We start from the raw sequence: 18,730 nt of genomic DNA on the forward strand, positions 1-18,730 counted from the left end.
ATGAACCCAGGTCCGGCCCAGTTCCAACCCAACGCTTTTAAACACCCGTGTGTGTAATGCCTAGGTTGGTCCCGAGTGTGAAGCCCTACACTGGGCCCCACCCAACAACCTGTCTCTAGTTGTGGCCATCGCTGATGCCTCAGAATAAGGAAAGGCGCCTCTACGACAGGGCTGCAGAACTCTGGCCTTCCAGCTGCTGTTGGACTACAACTCCCAGCATCCCCAGACACCGTGGTCAATGGTCAGGGATGATAGGAGTTGCAGTCCAACGACAGCTGGCGGGCCAGAGTTCTGCAGTCCTTCTCTATAACCTTGGAGGTGGGTTGGGGGTGGGGGCACGTGCCCCACCTCCAAGGCCATGGACTGAAGCAATGGCCGGGCCACTACCTATTGACTTCGTTCCGGACGCTGTAGACTTCGTGCGTCAGGCGTCCGTTCTCTTCTTCCCGCTTCTCCACTTGCAGCTGCAGCTTCGCATTTTCCTTCTCGAGGCGCTCGTACTCCTTGTGAAGGTGCTCAACGGCAAAGTGCTTCTTCGAAAGGGATTCTCGCAGCTTCTCGTTTTCCTTTTGCTTCTCTGCGAGGAAAGGAAGCCCAAGTTGTTTAGAATGCCCTCAGTTTGCCAAAACCGTTGGGGGAATTCAAAATCTTGTTTTAAAGAGACATGTGGAAAACAACAACAACAACTCAGCGAAGTAATAAGCAAGACGAGATGAGCATCCGACGGTTACCATTTTAGCATTCCAATTTTCTGCTGAAAGGGAAAGCTGCGTGAAAACCACACGGAAGTTTAACCCCTACCCTACCTCAGTTCCAAAACAGGTATTATGGTGTGCACAAAGCAGAGAAAGAGATTTCACCCCCTCCCTCTCACATCAATTCTCAAACTTGGGGTCACAGAAAGAAATTTAGACCAGATACTCTCTTAGTGCAGCAAGCCTTACGGGGCTCTTCGAGGCAAAACTAAAGGACAAAAAAGCATATATTATTATTATTGTTATTACATTTATATCCCGCTCTTCCTCCAAGGAGCCCAGAGCGGTGTACTACATACTTGAGTTTCTCTTTCACAACAACCTTGTGAAGTAGGTTAGGCTAAGAGAGAAGTGACTGGCCCAGAGACACCCAGCTAGTTTTTTTTTTAAATGGCTGAATGGGGATTTGAACTCGGGTCTCCCCGGTTCTAGTCCAGCACTCTAACCACTACACCACACTGGCAGGGGTTCCTAACCTGGGGCCCATGGGGTAGGTGCAGGATGGGGCTCTTCTTCCTAGTTATTAATTACATTAAGAACTTAGCATTCCTGCAGAATGAAACTAAGTATAGTGGCGATGCTACAATCTACCCATTCTTCTTTCAAAGTTTATTATTATTTATTTACACAGACAGACAGGTGTTATTAACTGGTTTGTTTTATCCAGACATCGAGCCCTTCCCAAGGACCTGGGATGGCTGAATTTTATTGTCAATTGTTATAGATATCGTCGCAGAATATAGGCTGTTCCCAGTAAAGCTGCTTTTTGTAATTGGCTGATAGTGATTTCTGTGGCCCCTCTGGTGTTGAGGTGCTCTTCAAGGTCTTTTGGAACTGCACCCAGGGCGCCAGTTACCACTGGGATTATTTTGGTCTTCTTCTGCCACAGCCTTTCAATTTCAATTTGTAGATCTTTGTATTTGGTGATTTTTTTTCTATTTCTTTTTCTTCTATTCTGCTATCCCCTGGTATTGCTATTATTATTATCATTATCATCATTATTATTATTTCTTCCACATCCAGCTGCAAATGGGGGCTGTGGCCTAGGCCAAGCAAGCTCAAGAATTCTGCTGCAAATTGAAAGGTGAGACCCAAATGCTTCAATAGAACAAAACAAAAAACAATGACGACTAGTAACCTGCCTTTTATTTCCTAAGTGGTATGCTCAGGAACTTGTCAAATACAGCTGATAATCTAACAGCCAAACAGTAAATCAGTGTATATAAATATTCTCTCTCAAGTGTGATACCAAAAATATTGTCCTATCGTTTTCTGACTCAAAATTAAAAAGAAAACGAGAAGCTCTCTTCTAATTTCTGTCGTTTCCCTTTAACTTTGAGTTTCTTATCTCACCTCGAGATCCTTTTGCCAGCATGACATTCAGAACCTGATTTTGCTTCCTCAGGAAATGAATTTCAGAAGTCAGGGAATTATGTTGCTCCGAGCCACGGATACAAACGTTTGCAGAACCTATAAATATATACATAAAAATGATTTATGAGTCATCTCTAGGTCAGTAAAGATTAAACTTTTCCAGACAAGAGCAATTTAAACAATGCAGGGAGGGGAAAAATACACGCTGGGAAAGCTATTTTACCCCCTATATATTCTGAAGGTTATCATCATACAGAGTGAAAGGTAATTCAGGTGGACTCTGAGCCAGGCGTCCGAACAACATTTCTGATGCTGGGCTAATATCGACAAAATTGCAAATTATCCCTGGCAGATAATGGTGTTGGGTGCAGACATTGCCACACTTATCTTGGGCCTCCAGCCAGAGATTGCGAGAAGACAGATTGCAGGCCTTTTCAACGCCGTGGTAAATTACTGCATTTTAAAAGAAGGATGCTAGTTGGGGTGGTTTGTTTTTCGTTCTTGTTTTGGCGAGGCGAGTCTCACTGGATCTCTCTGCAGGAGTGGGACAGCCTACAGAGCAGCTGTGTGGTCAGTCTTTGCATGGGAGGTAATCTCTGGGCTGGGTGTGTGTGTGAGAGAGAGATTCCCCTCATCACCCCTCCCCACCAGACACAGACACACAAACTAACAAGGAACATAGGAAGCTGCCATATACTGAGTCAGACTATTGGTCCATCTAGCTCACTATTGTCTACCCAGACTGGCAGCGGCTTCTCCAAGGTTGCAGGCAGGAGTCTCTCTCAGCCCTATCTTGGAGAAGCCAGGGAGGGAACTTGGAACCTTCTGCTCTTCCCAGAGCGGATCCATCCCCTGAAGGGAAGATCTTGCAGTGCTTACGCATGTAGTCTCCCATTCCAATGCAAACCAGGGCAGACCCTGCTTAGCAAAGGGGACCAGTCACACTTGCTCCCACCAGACCAGGCTGTCCTCCACATGCCGAGGCCACTTGTACAATGGCTGCTCACCCTCCTGGCCCTTCTTTTGGTTATGGAAGATGAAGCCGCTTTACACCGAGTGAGACCATTGGTCCCTCTAACCCAGGGGTTCGCGGTCTCAAACTTCCCCAGGTGCTGTTGGGCTACAACTCCCATCATCCCCAGGCCCGAGCAACTGCCTGGCAGGAACAGCAGTTTGACAACGGAAGCAGTCACCTAGAAGCGTGGTGGGCTCTTCCTCGCTGGAGGTCTTCAGGCCCAAGGCCGGACAGTCACCCAGGGATGCTCTAGTGCTGGATTCCCTGCATCAAACAGAGGGTTGGTCTGGATGGCCTCAAAGGGAACCTTCCAACCCCCTGTGGCTGCTTCTCAGCTTACAAGAAAATTGTCAGGAATTCAGGCACGGATCCCCCAACACCTGCTCTGCTTCGGCATTCAGCGGCAGAAAATGTAGGAGAATCTCCCTCCCTCTGAGCAAGCAGCCCCGTTCCTTCTCCTCTCCCAGCCTTCCCATCGCACAGTGATAAATTTGCTCAAGTAACAGAAAGATGGATGGAAGGTGTACAATAATATACGCCTGCTGCATTAACAGATGTCCTTTCCCTGCATCTTTATGAAGCCATAAAAAAAACCTGGAAGAGATTCAGGTGTGGTCATTTCGCGGCGTGCCTTTCCAGCAGAGTGTAAATACTTCATGCAGAAAATCAGGGGGTGTTTAGATATACTTTTCCATCAGTGTAAATTACTCCCGAGCAGAGATGCCATGTGCAGATAGCATCCATTTACAACACCCAAACGGAGGGGCGGGTGACGCTCCTGAGCTCCAATGCCTTGCAACAATAGGGGTCAGGGCGCCCTCAGAGGGAAGATCATTTCTGTCTTCTGGTGCAGGCAAGGTTGTTAACTGACCATTCCTTTGGTGGTGGTGGTGGTGGTGGTGGTGGAGGAGAGAAAACCAGGCCAGAAATGCACAGCTTTGTTTAAGTGGTTTGGATTTCCGCCCCGCCACACATGAAGTGACGCTGCCAGAGCTTGTTAAGGATTTGGCTTGGAATATAAATGTGTCCAGCTCATAATGTCTGGATGTATTACAGATTCAGGATGTCTGCTCTAACTTGGTATATTAAACTGCTACACAGCTTAGGCCCTGGACATTTAAGAGAACGTCTTCTTCGCCATGAACCCCACCGCCCATTGAGATCATCTGGAGAGGTTCGTTGGCGGTTGCCACCGGCTCGTCTGGTGGCTAACTCAGGGATGGGCCTTCTCCATTGCTGCCCCGAGGCTTTGGAATGCGCTCCCTGCTGAAATAAGAGCCTCCCCATCTCTGACCAGTTTTAAAAGGTCTCCAAGGACACATTTATTCACCCAAGCATCTAATTAAATGCTGTTTTAATAGTTCTTAACATTGTTTTAAAATGTTTAAATTGCTGCAGTGTTTTTGTTTTATTGCAGCAGTTCGTATCGTTTGATTGTCAACTGCCCAGAGATGGCTTGGGGTGGTATACAGATATGTTGCATAAATAAATCTAAAATCTGTACACCCCAGACTGTCAACTGCCCCTTGACGTTGCAGAGAGGCTGCCTCCATTGCAGCTCATGGGGGTCAAGGAGCTTTCAGGAGCTCCATCGGGCAATCGCGAGAATCGCACATCTCCGGGGCTCCCCAGGCTCAGGAACTTCCCAGAGCTGCGTTTGGTGCCAGTAGCTCAGAGACTACTGAAGCCTTAAAGCCAGCTTTTCTAGAGGCTCGTGCCTTTTGTCCAAGCTGGGATCAGAGTTCAGGACTTGGGAGTGCAAGTGGGAGCAAAGCCGTTGCACACATCTTACAAACTGGGAGTTCATTCTGGGGGAACAGATGAGCTTTTGTGCCCTTTTGTTCGGTAGAAAGGGAGCTACTCTCCCTCTGCAGCCCAGCGCAGTAGTTGTTACCTGGTGTCTCCCTTTTCTAAACGACTGTGGTGAGAGACACACAAAGGCCAGAAGTACTGCTATGGCAGGGCAAACACATCTCCCAAGCTACCATGCCCAGATCACTGCATTTCAGACTGGAGAGTTCAGACCCAGACTCCTCCACGGCATCCAGTACACAACAGAGATCAACTCCCAAGCCAGGTACCTGGATCCTGTGCGGAGTCCACCACCTGTTGCTCCAGCTGCTTCCTCAACTGGTCGTTGGTTTTAATGGATTCCTCCAGCTGGTGCCTCAGCATGCGTATTTCTTGAAGATGCTCCATTAACAGCTCTAAACAAATCGCAAAGAGAGAGACCAGCTCAGTCTGGAGCAGCGAGACCAAAAAACAAAACAACAACAAAAATGCATCGAAACTCTTTACAAGTCAGGCATGCTTCTGGATATCCACGTTTACTGCTTTCGGACCACATAAGTGCTAAGCAAAGGAAGAAGTATGAGGAAAAACCAAACCAGAACTCCACCAATACAAGGGAACCCCCAAGCCTAGCAGCTCTCCTGTCTGTTGTGGGTGGAGACCCCTTACGTGATTCTGCCCACTCTCCCTCACTACCCCTTAGGCCTGGAACCACATACATTGATGGCACTAAACGAAGAACTCCCATAAGAGAAATACTAGATCGGCATAACACACAAGAGCAAATAAGAGAGGCTGCGATGTCCGGTTTCAGCCGAATACCTCTGATATTTTCTTCGAGAAATCTACAGGTGTTCCTCCACCTGCCGTACATTTCCGCAGCAGTCAGGGATTCCTCCGCCCTTTGCCCATCTCATTGGGCAGGACAGCAGTTCGGAAAAGAGCTACTTCACCCAATGCCACCCGCTTTCCTCTGAGCTGCTAGCAGAGCAGACCGGGGAGTGTGCCCGGTGTACATTTGCAGGTCAAGCCTCACTCCCGCTATCAATTATGTAGCATGCTCTAGTCCCAACGAAACCCTAGCCTGGCATTTCCAAAGTTAGAAGCGAAGGTAACTTAATCATCACCTGCCGAATGTCGGGTTTTCTTCTTGTGAATGACTGCCTAGAGGACTGTTGTTAACTCACCACAAAGCAGTCTGAAGGAATGAAGGCAGAGGAGGATAGAAGACTGTCTGGGACCCTCATGCAGAGCCATCTACACAAAGCAAGCTGTCTGTGGGGAATTGAGTTTACCTGGAGGGAGTTTGGCTGGAACCACAGCCAGTTTCTCTCGCTCGCCCTCCTCGGCTCCTCCTTGCTTCTGCTCGGGAGGTTCCAAATGGCATGATTTGTCTGACATCTCAGAGTCGGACAAGCTACAGGGAAAAGGGGGGAGATATTTGTGTTTTCCATTGAGCAACTGTTGCAACCTGTCTTGGGACTGTCAGAGCAGAGATGGGCTCTCCACTGAAATAAATATTAGCAAAATGCTAATGCCACTTTACCTTCGCACTAGGCCACAAATGTGAGCCATCTCGTCGTCTAAGGACTCTCCTGCAAAGAGAAAAGAAGGATGCTGAGGCGGCAGTTTTCTTACCTCATTTAAGTCAATTTCACAAATGAAGATTTAAAAAATGGTCAAAAGGGAGATGCCAAATCTGGCGGCAAGACAGAATTGGAAGGGATATTGGAAGCTAACCAGTCCAACCCCTTGCCCAATGTAGGAAACTGCAACGGCTTCCCGGACCGATGGCCGTCCAGTCTGTTTAAAAACCTCCAGCAAAAGGGTGTCTGACCTGTATGAGGCAGACTGTTCCACTGTCCAAGAGTGGACAACAGAAAGTATTCCTAATGTTACTTCTGAATCCACTGGTTCTTGGCTTGCCCACAAGAGCAACAGGGAAGAAGTCCACTCCTCCTATGAAACAACACTTGTGTTATTTGAGGATGGCTATCGTTTCCACATAGCCCCCAATTCTCCGCCTGCTTGAGCATTCTGCTCCAGGCTCCCTTTTATTTTTAACTTGTGATTCAGTGCAACCCTGTTGTGCAAAGATATATCGAATTGCCTCCGTTGTCAGCAACTTCATTAGTATATATGACACCATCTGCTGATTTGAAGGGAGAGGCATTTTAATGTTTCTTCACAAGAGAAACGCCTTGCCAACGCAAAGGGGTTTGAAATACAATAATGGAAGGCGCTCTGACTTGGGAGGACGTTTGCCCCGACACGCTAACCACAATATTAATGCTCAGATGGAGCTCTGTTGGGATCGGCCATCCAAACGGCCACCAAATCTTGGAAACGTCTGCCCCCCTGTGGCTGAGCATGCTGGGAGTTGTTGTCCAGCTGAAGATGTGCACCCCGTTCTAAGAAAAAGTGCACGGTTGTTGTGCCACAGGGCAGCACGCGCGCACACATTTCTCCAAGTGATTCAAGAGCTGCCCAGGCCACAGAACATCGCAGTGTGGTTCCAGGGTATGGGAATAACCACACCAACCTGTGGATCAGAAAACACACGAGGAAAAGCCACGTGTGTCAAACTTTTCACACAGCACAAATGTAATCTATGGAATTCTTTGCCATGGGAAATGGTGATGGCCATTAGTTTGGAAGGCCTTAAAAGGGGCTTAGACAAATTCATGCCGATCTATCAGTGGCTAATGGTCGGAGGGCTATAGGCCACCTCCAGCCTCAGAAGCACAAGGCCTCTAAATACCAGTGGCAAAAGAGAGGGCATGCCCTCATCCACCTCTTGCCTGTGGGCTTCTCAGAGGCATCTGGTGGGCCACTGTGGGAAACGGGATGCTGGACTAGAGAGGCCTCCTTGGGCCTGGTCCAGCAGGGCTGGTCTTGCATTCTTAAACATAAAGAATTCTGAAGAATTCTCAAGAGGCGACAACCACCCACCGTAGAGGCACTGCTTCTCCAGCCTCTCAAAGAGCTGGACGCTTTGGCTGAGCTGTTCGCGGAAGCCCTCGGCGATGTAGAAGTCCACCGTGCTGGCCTGGAGCAGCTCCTCAAATGCTTTGATGAGGTTGCTCAGGTGCTGCCGGTAGGTCACGCAGACACTATGGCTCTCGCGGATCCTCTGGCGCAGGCAGGAGCGCTCCTGCGCTGGGGAGTCGGCGCTGAAAGAGAGAGGCCAGCTTGCGGAAGGAGGCTTCTAGCATGTTTTTAAATTAAAACAAAAAACAAAAACCCACACAGATGCAGATGCCATTTTGGGGACTGGTGCTTCACACAAGTTGTGAGGGAGGGAAAGAGTACAAGGTGGCGCTACGTGGCCAGAAAGGACTTCCAGTCACATGAGGGGGGGGACTATTTTACTCCACTTCTGCAGTCCTCTGAAAAACTCCCTTGAAGGGTCCCATGAAGCCAGCTTTCAGAGAAGCGGGGAACTGCAGGAATGGGACGCTGGCACCACCCACAAGCTCCACAAGCGTTAGGGTGCATCCATCTAGCTCAGTGTGGTCTACACTAACTGGCAGCAGCTTCTCCAAGGCTGCAGGCAGGAGTCTCTCCCAGCCCCACCTGGAGATGCCGCCAGGGACTGAACATTTTGCTACGGGTAAACGTGAATTGTCCCCTTAGCTAAGCAGAGGCTACTCTGGTTTGGATGGTGTGCACTGCCTGTCGTAAGATCTTCCCTTTAGAGGCTGTAGCCCAGTGGAGCATCTGCTTTGCATGCAGAAGGTCCCTGGCTCAATCCCTGGTGGCATCTCCAGGTAGGGCTGGGAGAGACTCCTGTCTGCAATCTTGGCCAAGTTGCTGCCAGTCAGTGTAGACAACACTGAGCTAGATGGACCTAGGGTCTGACTCGGTAGAAGGCAGCTTCCTCTGTGACTTCTAATCATGCAACACCATTTCTGGATCCAAGCCAAAGTCCTGCCCTTTATTATACTAACAAAGTCATAGTCAAAACACTTACACATTCTTTACAAAAGAAAACACTGTCATCTTTTTTGTTTTTAAACAAGGTCACATTCACAGCAGAATTATGCAGAATTATGAGGAGGCTTATTTAAACAGCGCCCAATCAACTTAGCAACATTTAAAAAAATAACTTCCCATCAAGAAGATCAATGATCATTTCAGACGTTTGTCTTATTTTCTTGATTATTCCCAGGCGCAGAGGAGCGGGACAAACTGTCACTGAACCAATCTAGTGTGATTCCATCATTAAAACCAGTTTCACACCCCAGAGCAAATAGCCTGAAGTGAACCCAATCATATCTGTTTGTTTTGTTAAAAAAATGTTCTCCCTATTTTAACAGAGGAATAAATAGAGCCAGGTTTTGAAATATTCATTTACGGAGAGCATTTCCGCCCGACATACTGTGTACCCGTGAACCTGACATGTACTAATAAAAATCTAATTTCCTCAGACCTAGATGCAGTGTATAAAACAATGCGAAGAAACAAGATGGGGACAGGGAAGCAGTTGGGCGGCAGATGCAACAAAACAAAGCCGGAGAGGGAAAAACTGCCTCTGGATAGTCAAACTGGGCAGGAGAGGCATCATAGCAGGAGGTGAGAAACCCACATGCCCTTGGGGTCTGGATCACAACCAAAGTGCCTTCAGATCTATGGCTTTGCACTAGTATACAACTCACTCGTGCAGCTTGCAACAAGGGCAAGGATGTATAACTCAGCGCATATGTGGCAGAGCATATGGTTGAATGGAGAAGATCCCAGGTTCCAGGGAAGATTGCAGATAATGAGAAAGAACCCCTGAGATTTCAGAAAGCTGCCACCAGGCAAAATAGGCAATATTGGGCTAGATGGCCCAAGGGTCCGATTCAGCATCATACGGCTCACAGGTCTACCTTATTCCAAGTCAGATCGTTTGTCCATCTAGCTCTATACTGACTGACAGTGGTTCCTTTGTGGTTTCAGGCAGGAGTCTCTCCCAGCCCTACCTGGAGATGCTGCCAGGGATTGAACCTGGGCCCTGCTGCATGGAAAGCAGATGCTCTGCCACCGAGCTATGGACCCATCCCCTTTCAGAGAAGAAGTGTAGTTCAATGGAATAGCATCTGCTTGGCATGCAGAAGGTCCCAGGTTCAACCGCTGACACCACCAGATAGGGCTGGCAAACACTCCTGCCTGAAACCCTGGGGAGCTGCTGCCAGTCAGAGTAGACAATACTGAGATAGATGGACCAAGGGTCTGACTCAGCACAGGGCAGCTTCACGTTTCACCATGCTGCAGGGCAATTGTGCCTCAACACGCCATCGAGACTCTGAGGGATTCAGACAAGAGGCCCAAAGCAATCGCTCTGCCAAGGGTTGGAGTGCTGTTGTCGGAGTTCCATAAAGAACTTTCAGCTCAGCTGGGACTCTATAGCAACTGATTGGGGAATCACAGGGAACAGGGCCAATTCAGTGGGCATTCTTTAGGTTTTGGCTCCAATTATACCTTACCTTATAATTGCATTGCTTACAGTTCCCTAAACTAAACTTGTACGCTGATTTGAACAGGTGTCCGTGTAGAAAAAAAGTGTGAATTATAAGAAACAAAGGATTCTCGATTATATTTTACTCTCCTGACAACCCAGTTCAGATGAGCTCAGAAACCACTAATGGGACCGGGAAAGTGAACCAAAGGAACGCTGAGACCACACATTCCTTCCTCCCCTTGGGCACAAACGATTCCTGCCTCCGCATGCCTCCCTAACCTGGAAGGCATCGTTCAACTGTGGTATATAAAGCACGATACAAAACTAGGACTCGATCATGTGGTTTCACAAGCCAGGAGTCTGGGGTCACAGTTCTGTGCCCGAGCAGAGGAGGCAATGATGGGGAAATGCTGTGCGGGGGGCATGTAGGCTTAGTGCTTCATTGGCTCACATTCCCAACTATCAGGCCAATATGACATTACTGCAATGTGTAAAGTTTGCTCCCTCCTGGCATAAGCCATGAATGTGGCCTGCCCAGGTAAAGGTAAAGTGTGCTGTCGAGTCGGTATCGACTCCAGGCGAGCACTGCACCTTGTGGTTCTCTTTGGTAGAATACAGGAGGGGTTTACCATTGCCATCGCCCAAGCAGTATGAGATGATGATGCCTTTCAGCATCTTCCTGTATCGCTGCTGCCCAATATAGGTGTTTCCCACCCATAGTCTAGGAAACATAGCAGCGGGAATTCGAACTGACAATCTCTGGCTTGCTAGTCAAGTCATTTCCTCACTGCACCACTAGGTGGCTGACCTGCCCAGAGCCCTATGGAAATTGCACTCCTGAACTCTCTGCATCCTTGCTTCTCCTCCCAGCCTCTGATGTGTTCCAGCTTTACTCACCTTGACGGAGAAGCCCCTTGAAGCTTGCTCTGCAGACGGTACACTTCATCCAGGAGATGGATATTTGCAATCTGCTCTTTCTCCAGCTCGGCCTCGTTTTCCAACAGCAGCTCCTTGAGCTTCTCGACCGCTCCTTCGTCCTCCTTCTCCAAGACACAAGGAGTCAGATTCTCCATGTGGATTGGATCATCGACTTGCTGGTGGCCATCGTCAAAGGCCTGCCTCTCGTGCCCAGTTGTGTCCAGCACTGGCAGCAAGTGGCCGTTTGTGGGCAACTTGCCGTCATTCTGAACGGTACCAAAAAGATTGCCAGGAGGCAGAGGCTGGGCCGTCTGAGATGGGCTCGTGGTGTACTTGGCCAGTTCAGATTTCAGCTCCTTAATTCTCCGCCTCAGCTCCTCAACATCGTCCATGATTTCACATTCATCAAACAGATCTGTGCTGCCCGAGCTCAGTTTGAGTGAGAGCAGGCTCTTGGACCCAGAATATGTCGTGGTTGAAACCGCATCTTGCTTGTCCAGGAAATCCAATTCCTGATTGAGCCCTTTCACAGCTGGGAAACTTGACTCATGTTCATTAGAGCTGGTTTCTGGAAAAGACAGTCAGTATATCACACACCTAGGATTTGCCTAAAAGGTCAAACATCTTAATTCTGAGAAAGAAATCCCCTTATTTCTGCAATCAAAGATTTAAAAAGTATTCCTTATGCACCATCTGTATTTAATACTAATAGTACTGTTATTTGCACCCCACGGTGGTGGGCTCTGGCTAGTCAGATCGCTTGCTAACTGAGCAAAGAGGCACCTTTTTAAAGTGGTGCTTCTCTGTATTTAGCAGGGGGAGAGCAACTGGCCCTATCCAGCCCCAGCACAGCATTCCTCCAGTGGCTGTTGCTGGGGGCTCTCTTATGTTCCTTTTTAGACCATGAGCTCTTTGGGGACAGGGCGGGGCCATCTTATTTATTTATTTCTCTATGTAAACCGCTTTTGTCGAAAAGTGGTCTATAAGTATTCGCAGTATTCACCATCCTAGGCCACAAAGAAGGCTTGCACAGACCAAGGGAATCCCTGCCACAATTCCGCCAGGGCGCACCAAGATGGCGGCCCCTTGCAGCCTGAGACCAGGGATGCTTCAGTCCCCATGGTCTCCAACGACAAATGATATACAAACGTTTGGGGCCTGGGAGGGTTTGGGTGGAATTCTCTGGCTCGGAGTTTAATCCTGGACAAGAATTTGGAGCTCTCTTTTTTCTTTCAGGCTGCGATTACAGGTCCTTACAGCTTGTATCCTCTCTCAGATATGACAAGTTTCACTGCCATTTCTAGCACATTCCCACCTCTACATCCCCCAACCACCCTTCCACATCCCCCATTCATTAACGGGAGGGAATTCTCCCAGACACCGACCAGAGGAGGAGCCCGCGCCCCCCCACCCCGGATCCCTGGTCCCAAGAACCAACTCCCAGATCCTTCAGGGCTGGAGCACCCAGAGTCCGTCAAGCTCCTCGGAAGAGCCTTGCAGGAATGCTGACCTGGTGCCCACCAGCACAACTTCTGCCCAGTGTTCCCTATAGCAGGGATTCCCAGACTGTGTTGGTGACGCATCCGATCCTCCCCAGCTGCCATGGCCTTTGCCTGGAGAAGATGAGAGATGTTGTCATCAGCGCCTGGGAATCTCTATTACAGGGAGCCTCAAGGCAGAGGTGACACACCTTGTTAGGAAAAAGCTCCAGCTTTGAAGGTGGAGTGCTCGCCTGGCTGCTCAAAGCCCCCATCCTGACAGCGAGGAGAGGAAAGCCAGTGCAGGAGGGATCCGGGAAGGAATGGAGCTCTCACCGGCAGCATAAACCCTCTGTCAGCACCAGCCTTCTGTAGGTTTAACAGCTCCCATTCAGAGCTCGTACCTCCAGAATCCCTTGCTTGACTCAGGTCTGGACACCAGGAGAGAGTCCTGGGGGGAAGCGTGCCACTTTCCGAGCACCTGAGGCCTCCACCCAAAGCTTATGGACACACACTCACCCTCCAAAATTACAAGACTGCCATAACCTAATTTACATTTGCATCAAACAACCTGTTTATCTTTTAAAGAAAGCCAGACTGGTGGCAGCAGGTTTTCTGAGAAATTCAAGCATTTCAGAATGTATTTGCTGACTTTAAAAAAAAAAATTCACAGGCAGGATCAGAGAAATTCTGCAGGACTGGGTGCATGGGGAGTTGAGCACAGATCTCATTATTTTTATTAGGAAGCCATGCCAATAAATCCTAGTGACCCTTCCGAAAACGCAGCTCTTCGGAGACTACAGCGGGACCCGCAAGGGCTGCTGTGCCAGCCTAATTAAGTAAACAATATTTAAAAGCTACAAACAATGGTAAAAGGGGGGCAATTAACTCCCATAAACAAACAGCTGCAATTTCAAGAAACAAAATGACCCTCCCCCAGCGCGTCTCCCTCTTGATACCTGGACCGCTGCTCTGATCTTGGCACATCTCATCTTTGGTTTCACCACTGGCCAAACTGATGTCCGCTTCGGTGCAATCCATTTCGATCAAGGATTCTGGCAGAGAAAAGGAAGCGAGGAGAGAGAACATACCTCTGAGCGGCTAGAAAACAGAAGTATACGCAGATCCTTTTAAGCAGAAACAGTTCCAGCAGCTTGGAAGGGTGGGGTTTATCTAGACCAGGGCTGCACACCTGGGGCCCTCTGGCTGTTTCTGAACTACAACTCCCAGGCTTGTGAAGGATGTTGGGAGTTGTAGGCCAAGAGCTGCGGGAGAACTGAAGCTGAGCAGTCTCATCTAAACAAAGCCGGTTTCTATTGATTAGAGGAACGGAGGAAATTATCTTACACAAAGGCTGAACCATTCATCTCTGTAGTTTAGGTCCGTCAACACCTGGCCTGCTCAACTTTGGCCCCCAGCTGGTTTTGGACTACAATTCCCATAATCCCCAGCTACAGTGGCCAATAGCAAGGGGTTATGGGAGTTGTAGGCCAATATTTGTAGGAGGGCCAAAGCTCAGCAGGCCTGGTTTACACTGACTGGCAGCAGCTCTCCAAGGTTTCAGGCAGGAATTTCTCCCAGCCCTACCTGGAGATGCTGCCAGGGACTGAACCTGGGACCTTCAGCATACAAGCAGATGCTCTGCCACTGAGCTACAGACCCATCCCCAAATAGGTACATAGGAAGCTGCCTTATACAGAGACAGTCTATTGGTCCATCTAGCTCAGCACTGTCTACAGTACAGTCTACACTGGCCCCTGTCTGAAACCTCAGAAAGCCACTGCCATGGCCACATCCCCAACCTTACGGCAGACAGAGCTCGCATGCAGTCACCCATCCAAATGCAAACTCAGGCAGACCCTGCTTAGCAAAGGGGGCAATTCATGTTGGCTGCCACAAGACCAGCTCTCCTTGGAAGCACTCAGGCATCTGGACCCTACAAGTGCCACGCTCTCAGTATCTAAAGCATTATCTTCACCATATGAAAACCTGCCCATTCCTTGAGATCACCTTCTGGGGCCCTGTTCCAGACGCAGGCACCTGACTAACATAGACCAGTGACTACTGTCACCCTCACTCCACGGGACGTTTCAGGTGCTATGGAGTCCCAGGGGAACCGCTACCATTTGACTGTGGCCTCCAAAGACTCCAAAGTGCACTGCTGGCAAAGAGACGCCCTTGCCCTCCTCCAAGGCAGATGACCCACTTACAGCGTTTGCTGGAATGGGCAACTTTTCCACCAGACTGAGTGCGCTCCTTTGGAAACCCATTTGTGCCCCAAGGCGAGGAAAACTGTGGCTGAGACCCCTGTGGCAACAGATGGTGCCTGGCTGTGAAGCAATTACAACGGAACTGATCGCAAATAGAGAGAAAACAGTCCGCAAAACCAAATAAGTTGGGAGAAGGATTTTACTGAGGAGAAAGAGAAAGAAAGAAAGAAAGAAAGAAAGAAAGAAAGAAAGAAAGAAAGAAAGAAAGAAAGAAAGAAAGAAAGAGAGAGATCCTCATGACTGGAAAGCTGGAGCAAGACACTGAGGAGATGCCATGAAGGCAACTCAGAACCTTCTGGAGGGAGGCCTGCTGGGGCTCTTCTGGCATGCAGCCGTGCCCTACCGGAACGTCACCATCCAACGGGGATGTCGAGGCAGGGCAGGTGCGTCACTGTAGGAGTTCTCAGACCACAAAGCACAACCCAGTGTGGTGTAGTGGTTAGAGTGCTGGACTAGGACCGGGGAGACCCGAGTTCAAATCCCCATTCAGCCATGAAACTAGCTGGGTGACTCTGAGCCAGTCACTTCTCTCTCAGGCTAACCTACTTCACAGGGTTGCTGTGAGGAGAAACCTGAGTCTGTAGTACACCGCTCTGGGATCCTTGTAGGAGGAGAGGGACATAAAAGTAATGAATACATAATAAATAACCCATCCATCCCAATAAAAAGTGCAGACCGGAGAAGATCCAGCCCACCTTGCCTGCCCACCCAAATTCACACCCAGGGCCCAAAGAGCCAGTCAGGAGGCCATTCGCTCGGTGGCACTAGCCAGCTGTCTCTGGCTATGGGTGCGAGATACAGCCATGAGTCTGGTCTGTGCCTGGGTGGAAGCCCACCTTGGAGTCCAGGGCAGGCTGCCTTCACCTCAAGACGCGGGGTTTAGGAACAAGACCGACAAAAAAAGAAGCGATTGCTCTGAACAAGCGGCTGTTGACCCCACCTTCAAGAGCCGTCTGACCCAAACCCTTCTAGGGGACCCCTCACTCCCCTCCACCTTGGCAGCTTCATTCCACCCTGGTATTCTAGAGGAGCAGCGGGTTTGCATGTTGCTATTTTTTTCTTTGCAAGTTAACGCTCGCTTCTTATTTATTAGGCATATTATCTCAGGTTCTTCAATGCACTTTCCTGGTGGATCAAGTGGTACATAGGAGAATAAGGCAAATAAATAAGATGCAGCACACTAAAAAGGTTTTATGAAGACACTGGTTTGCTTGGAGGCAGATAAAGTAGATCATTTTAATACTGCGGGCGGCAGGGGAGGGGGAGCAGATCTCGCATCTCACTCTGCCAGAAGACGCAGAGCTGTTAGAGACGAAGCAGGGCTCCGGATTACTAAGGGGCCATTGGACTGGCACGTTTTACTCGCGGAGGCCTCAGGGCACCAGACGACTGGCATCATTCACCTCATCTCTGCTGGGCCTTTAATCCAATTTACAACCCTATCCTGACACTTCCCGGGATGCTTGCTTGCAGAGCGATGGCGTTTCATATTGGCACATCTAGGGCATAGAGAGAGAGAGAGAGAGAGAGAGAGAGAGAGAGAGAGAGAGAGAGAGAGAGAGAGAGAGAGAGAGAGAGAGACTTGCTCTGCAGGCCGGCTTGGACTGGGGCCACTCTGGGAAGAGCACCTGCCTGCTTGCATGCAGAAGGTCCCAGGTTCCCTCCCTGGCAGCATCTCTAAGAGAGGGCTCAGAGAAACTCCTGCCTGCAGCCTTGGAGAAGCCGCTGCCAGCCAGTCTGGGTAGACAATACTGAGCTTGATGGACCGACGGTCTGACTCGGTAGAAGGCAGTTTTCTACGTTCCCATGTCAGGAAAGGACAATAACAACAACATGGTTGAGAGGGATCTTGGACCAGTTTCCTCAAATTGTTTATTATTATTAGTTAGATTTGTATACCGCCTCACCCAGATGGCTCTAGGCAGCTAACAAAAATAAAAACAGATAAAAACAAAATAAACAACTTATAAGTGACAAATAAGATTAAAACCAGTTAAAACCCATTTCATGATGTGTTTTACTTCAAAGCAGCTGAGGAGCCCCTGGTTTGGAATAGAAGAACAGTGCTGCCGAGGAGGATGGCTCTTCCCAATGCATCGTTCTCCTGATCTAAATGTTCCCCAGAGACCTGCACCCGAAAAACACAACAACCTCTCTTTTTCTAATGGCATCTTCCATGGGGGTGCAATTCAGATTGGGAAATCAAGGTGGCAGGCCCACACTGCCACTTCAGCAACTCCTTTCAAGTTCCTTTTTCTTTAATAGAAATTGGGAAACCGGATCATGAAAATCTCATGTTATTTCTGGCCTTGGGTTGTAAGCTTCATTGTCATTTCGGTTCCCTCTAACTCCTAATTTCTGTTTGCTGGGACAGAAATTCCAGAGATTCTAGAGATCACGTAATTCCACTGGATAAGCAACTCTTGGGCAGAGGGAGTTATCAGCCTGCTCTCTCCTGAACTGCAGCGCCACCGATACAATGGCCAGAACAGGTACTGCAGCTCAGCAAAGACCTGAGGAACCAATAAAGGTTTGGCTGATACCCGTTGTAGCAGTTGCTCTGTGCCTGGTTCCTCGATCTGAACATCATCACTCAATGCAACATCAGCAATGCCTTGCCTAGTTCAAGCAACCCTCACCTCGCTTTTCAGCTCTGACTACCTCTGGCCCTTCTGAACTTTTGCCTACCAAATCTAGCACTTGGCCTCAGGCTGCCTTGACTACATCAGTTATCTTTGGCCACTCTGACTCCTATCTACCTGCTCCACAATTGCAGCTTAGTTTCATGTCCCCAACCACTGAGGACGGGATCACAGATCAGTGGCAGAGCATCTGCTTTGCATGCAGAAGGTCCCAGGTTCAGTCCCTGGCAGCATCTCCAGGTAGGGCTGGAAGAGTCTCCTGCCTGTAACCTTGGAGAGCCACTGCCAGTCAGTCTAGACCAGGGATTCTCAACGCTGGGTCTCCAGATGTTATTGGACTTCAACTCCCATAATCCCCAGCCACAGCAGCCTTTGGTTGGGGATTGTGGGAGTTGAAGTCCAATAACATCTGAGGACCCAACGTTGAGAATCCCTGGTCTAGACAATATCAAGCCAGGTGGACCAATGGTCCAGCTCTGTATAAGGTAGCTTCCTATGTAATCGACACGGGATGGGGCCATAACTCAGGACTTTGCACGCAGGTTCAGTCACTGGCAGCATCTCCAGGTAAGGTTGGAAAAGACCCTCGTCTGAAATCTTGGAGAGCTGCTGCTAGTCAGGGTAGGCAATACTGAGCTACACGGACCAAGGGTCTGACTCCACATCAGGCAGCTGCCTACATTCCTGTGAAGTCAGGCCAGGACATGACGACATCTAGTAGGTCACAAGAAGTTGGCTAGGATGCAGTATGGACCTGGGGGCCTCCAATAAGCCAGCAGATGGAAACAAGAGTTAATCTGAAAGGACACAAGCAGGAGGGACACATCATTCCTTCAAAGCCTGGACTTGGTGCTCCAATGCCCATCAGCCTGGCATGCTATGGGAACACGGAAAGGCAAGGTGGGAGTTTCTGCATCCCTGGGAGACTCCCAAGTATACAGATACCAACAGAGAGACAAAGCCAGGCACCCACCAACAGCACTCCGTTGCGGGGCTGCTGAAGCAGAGCAGATGAGTAAATAACACCAACACCCCAGTGCTGTG

At 49.2% G+C, this 18,730-nt stretch overlaps 1 protein-coding gene across 4 annotated transcripts in view; it reads right to left on the reverse strand.

The window, feature by feature from the left end:
• The window catches only part of CDK5RAP2 (CDK5 regulatory subunit associated protein 2), a 130,604-nt gene that overhangs the window by 23,588 nt on the left and 88,286 nt on the right, over nucleotides 1-18,730 (reverse strand). For all 4 annotated transcript variants that reach the window (XM_053282557.1, XM_053282556.1, XM_053282554.1 and 1 more), the window contains exons 23-30: nucleotides 13,734-13,829; nucleotides 11,276-11,864; nucleotides 7,888-8,108; nucleotides 6,482-6,530; nucleotides 6,231-6,352; nucleotides 5,226-5,351; nucleotides 2,109-2,225; nucleotides 388-577 (exon numbers count right to left, since the gene is read on the reverse strand). In XM_053282557.1, the coding sequence (XP_053138532.1) occupies nucleotides 388-577; nucleotides 2,109-2,225; nucleotides 5,226-5,351; nucleotides 6,231-6,352; nucleotides 6,482-6,530; nucleotides 7,888-8,108; nucleotides 11,276-11,864; nucleotides 13,734-13,829 (1,510 nt within the window). The remainder of the gene's footprint in view (nucleotides 1-387; nucleotides 578-2,108; nucleotides 2,226-5,225; nucleotides 5,352-6,230; nucleotides 6,353-6,481; nucleotides 6,531-7,887; nucleotides 8,109-11,275; nucleotides 11,865-13,733; nucleotides 13,830-18,730) is intronic.

The sequence above is a fragment of the Hemicordylus capensis genome, chromosome 17 (genome assembly GCF_027244095.1).
Source record: "Hemicordylus capensis ecotype Gifberg chromosome 17, rHemCap1.1.pri, whole genome shotgun sequence".
Taxonomy (NCBI): Eukaryota; Metazoa; Chordata; class Lepidosauria; order Squamata; family Cordylidae; genus Hemicordylus; species Hemicordylus capensis.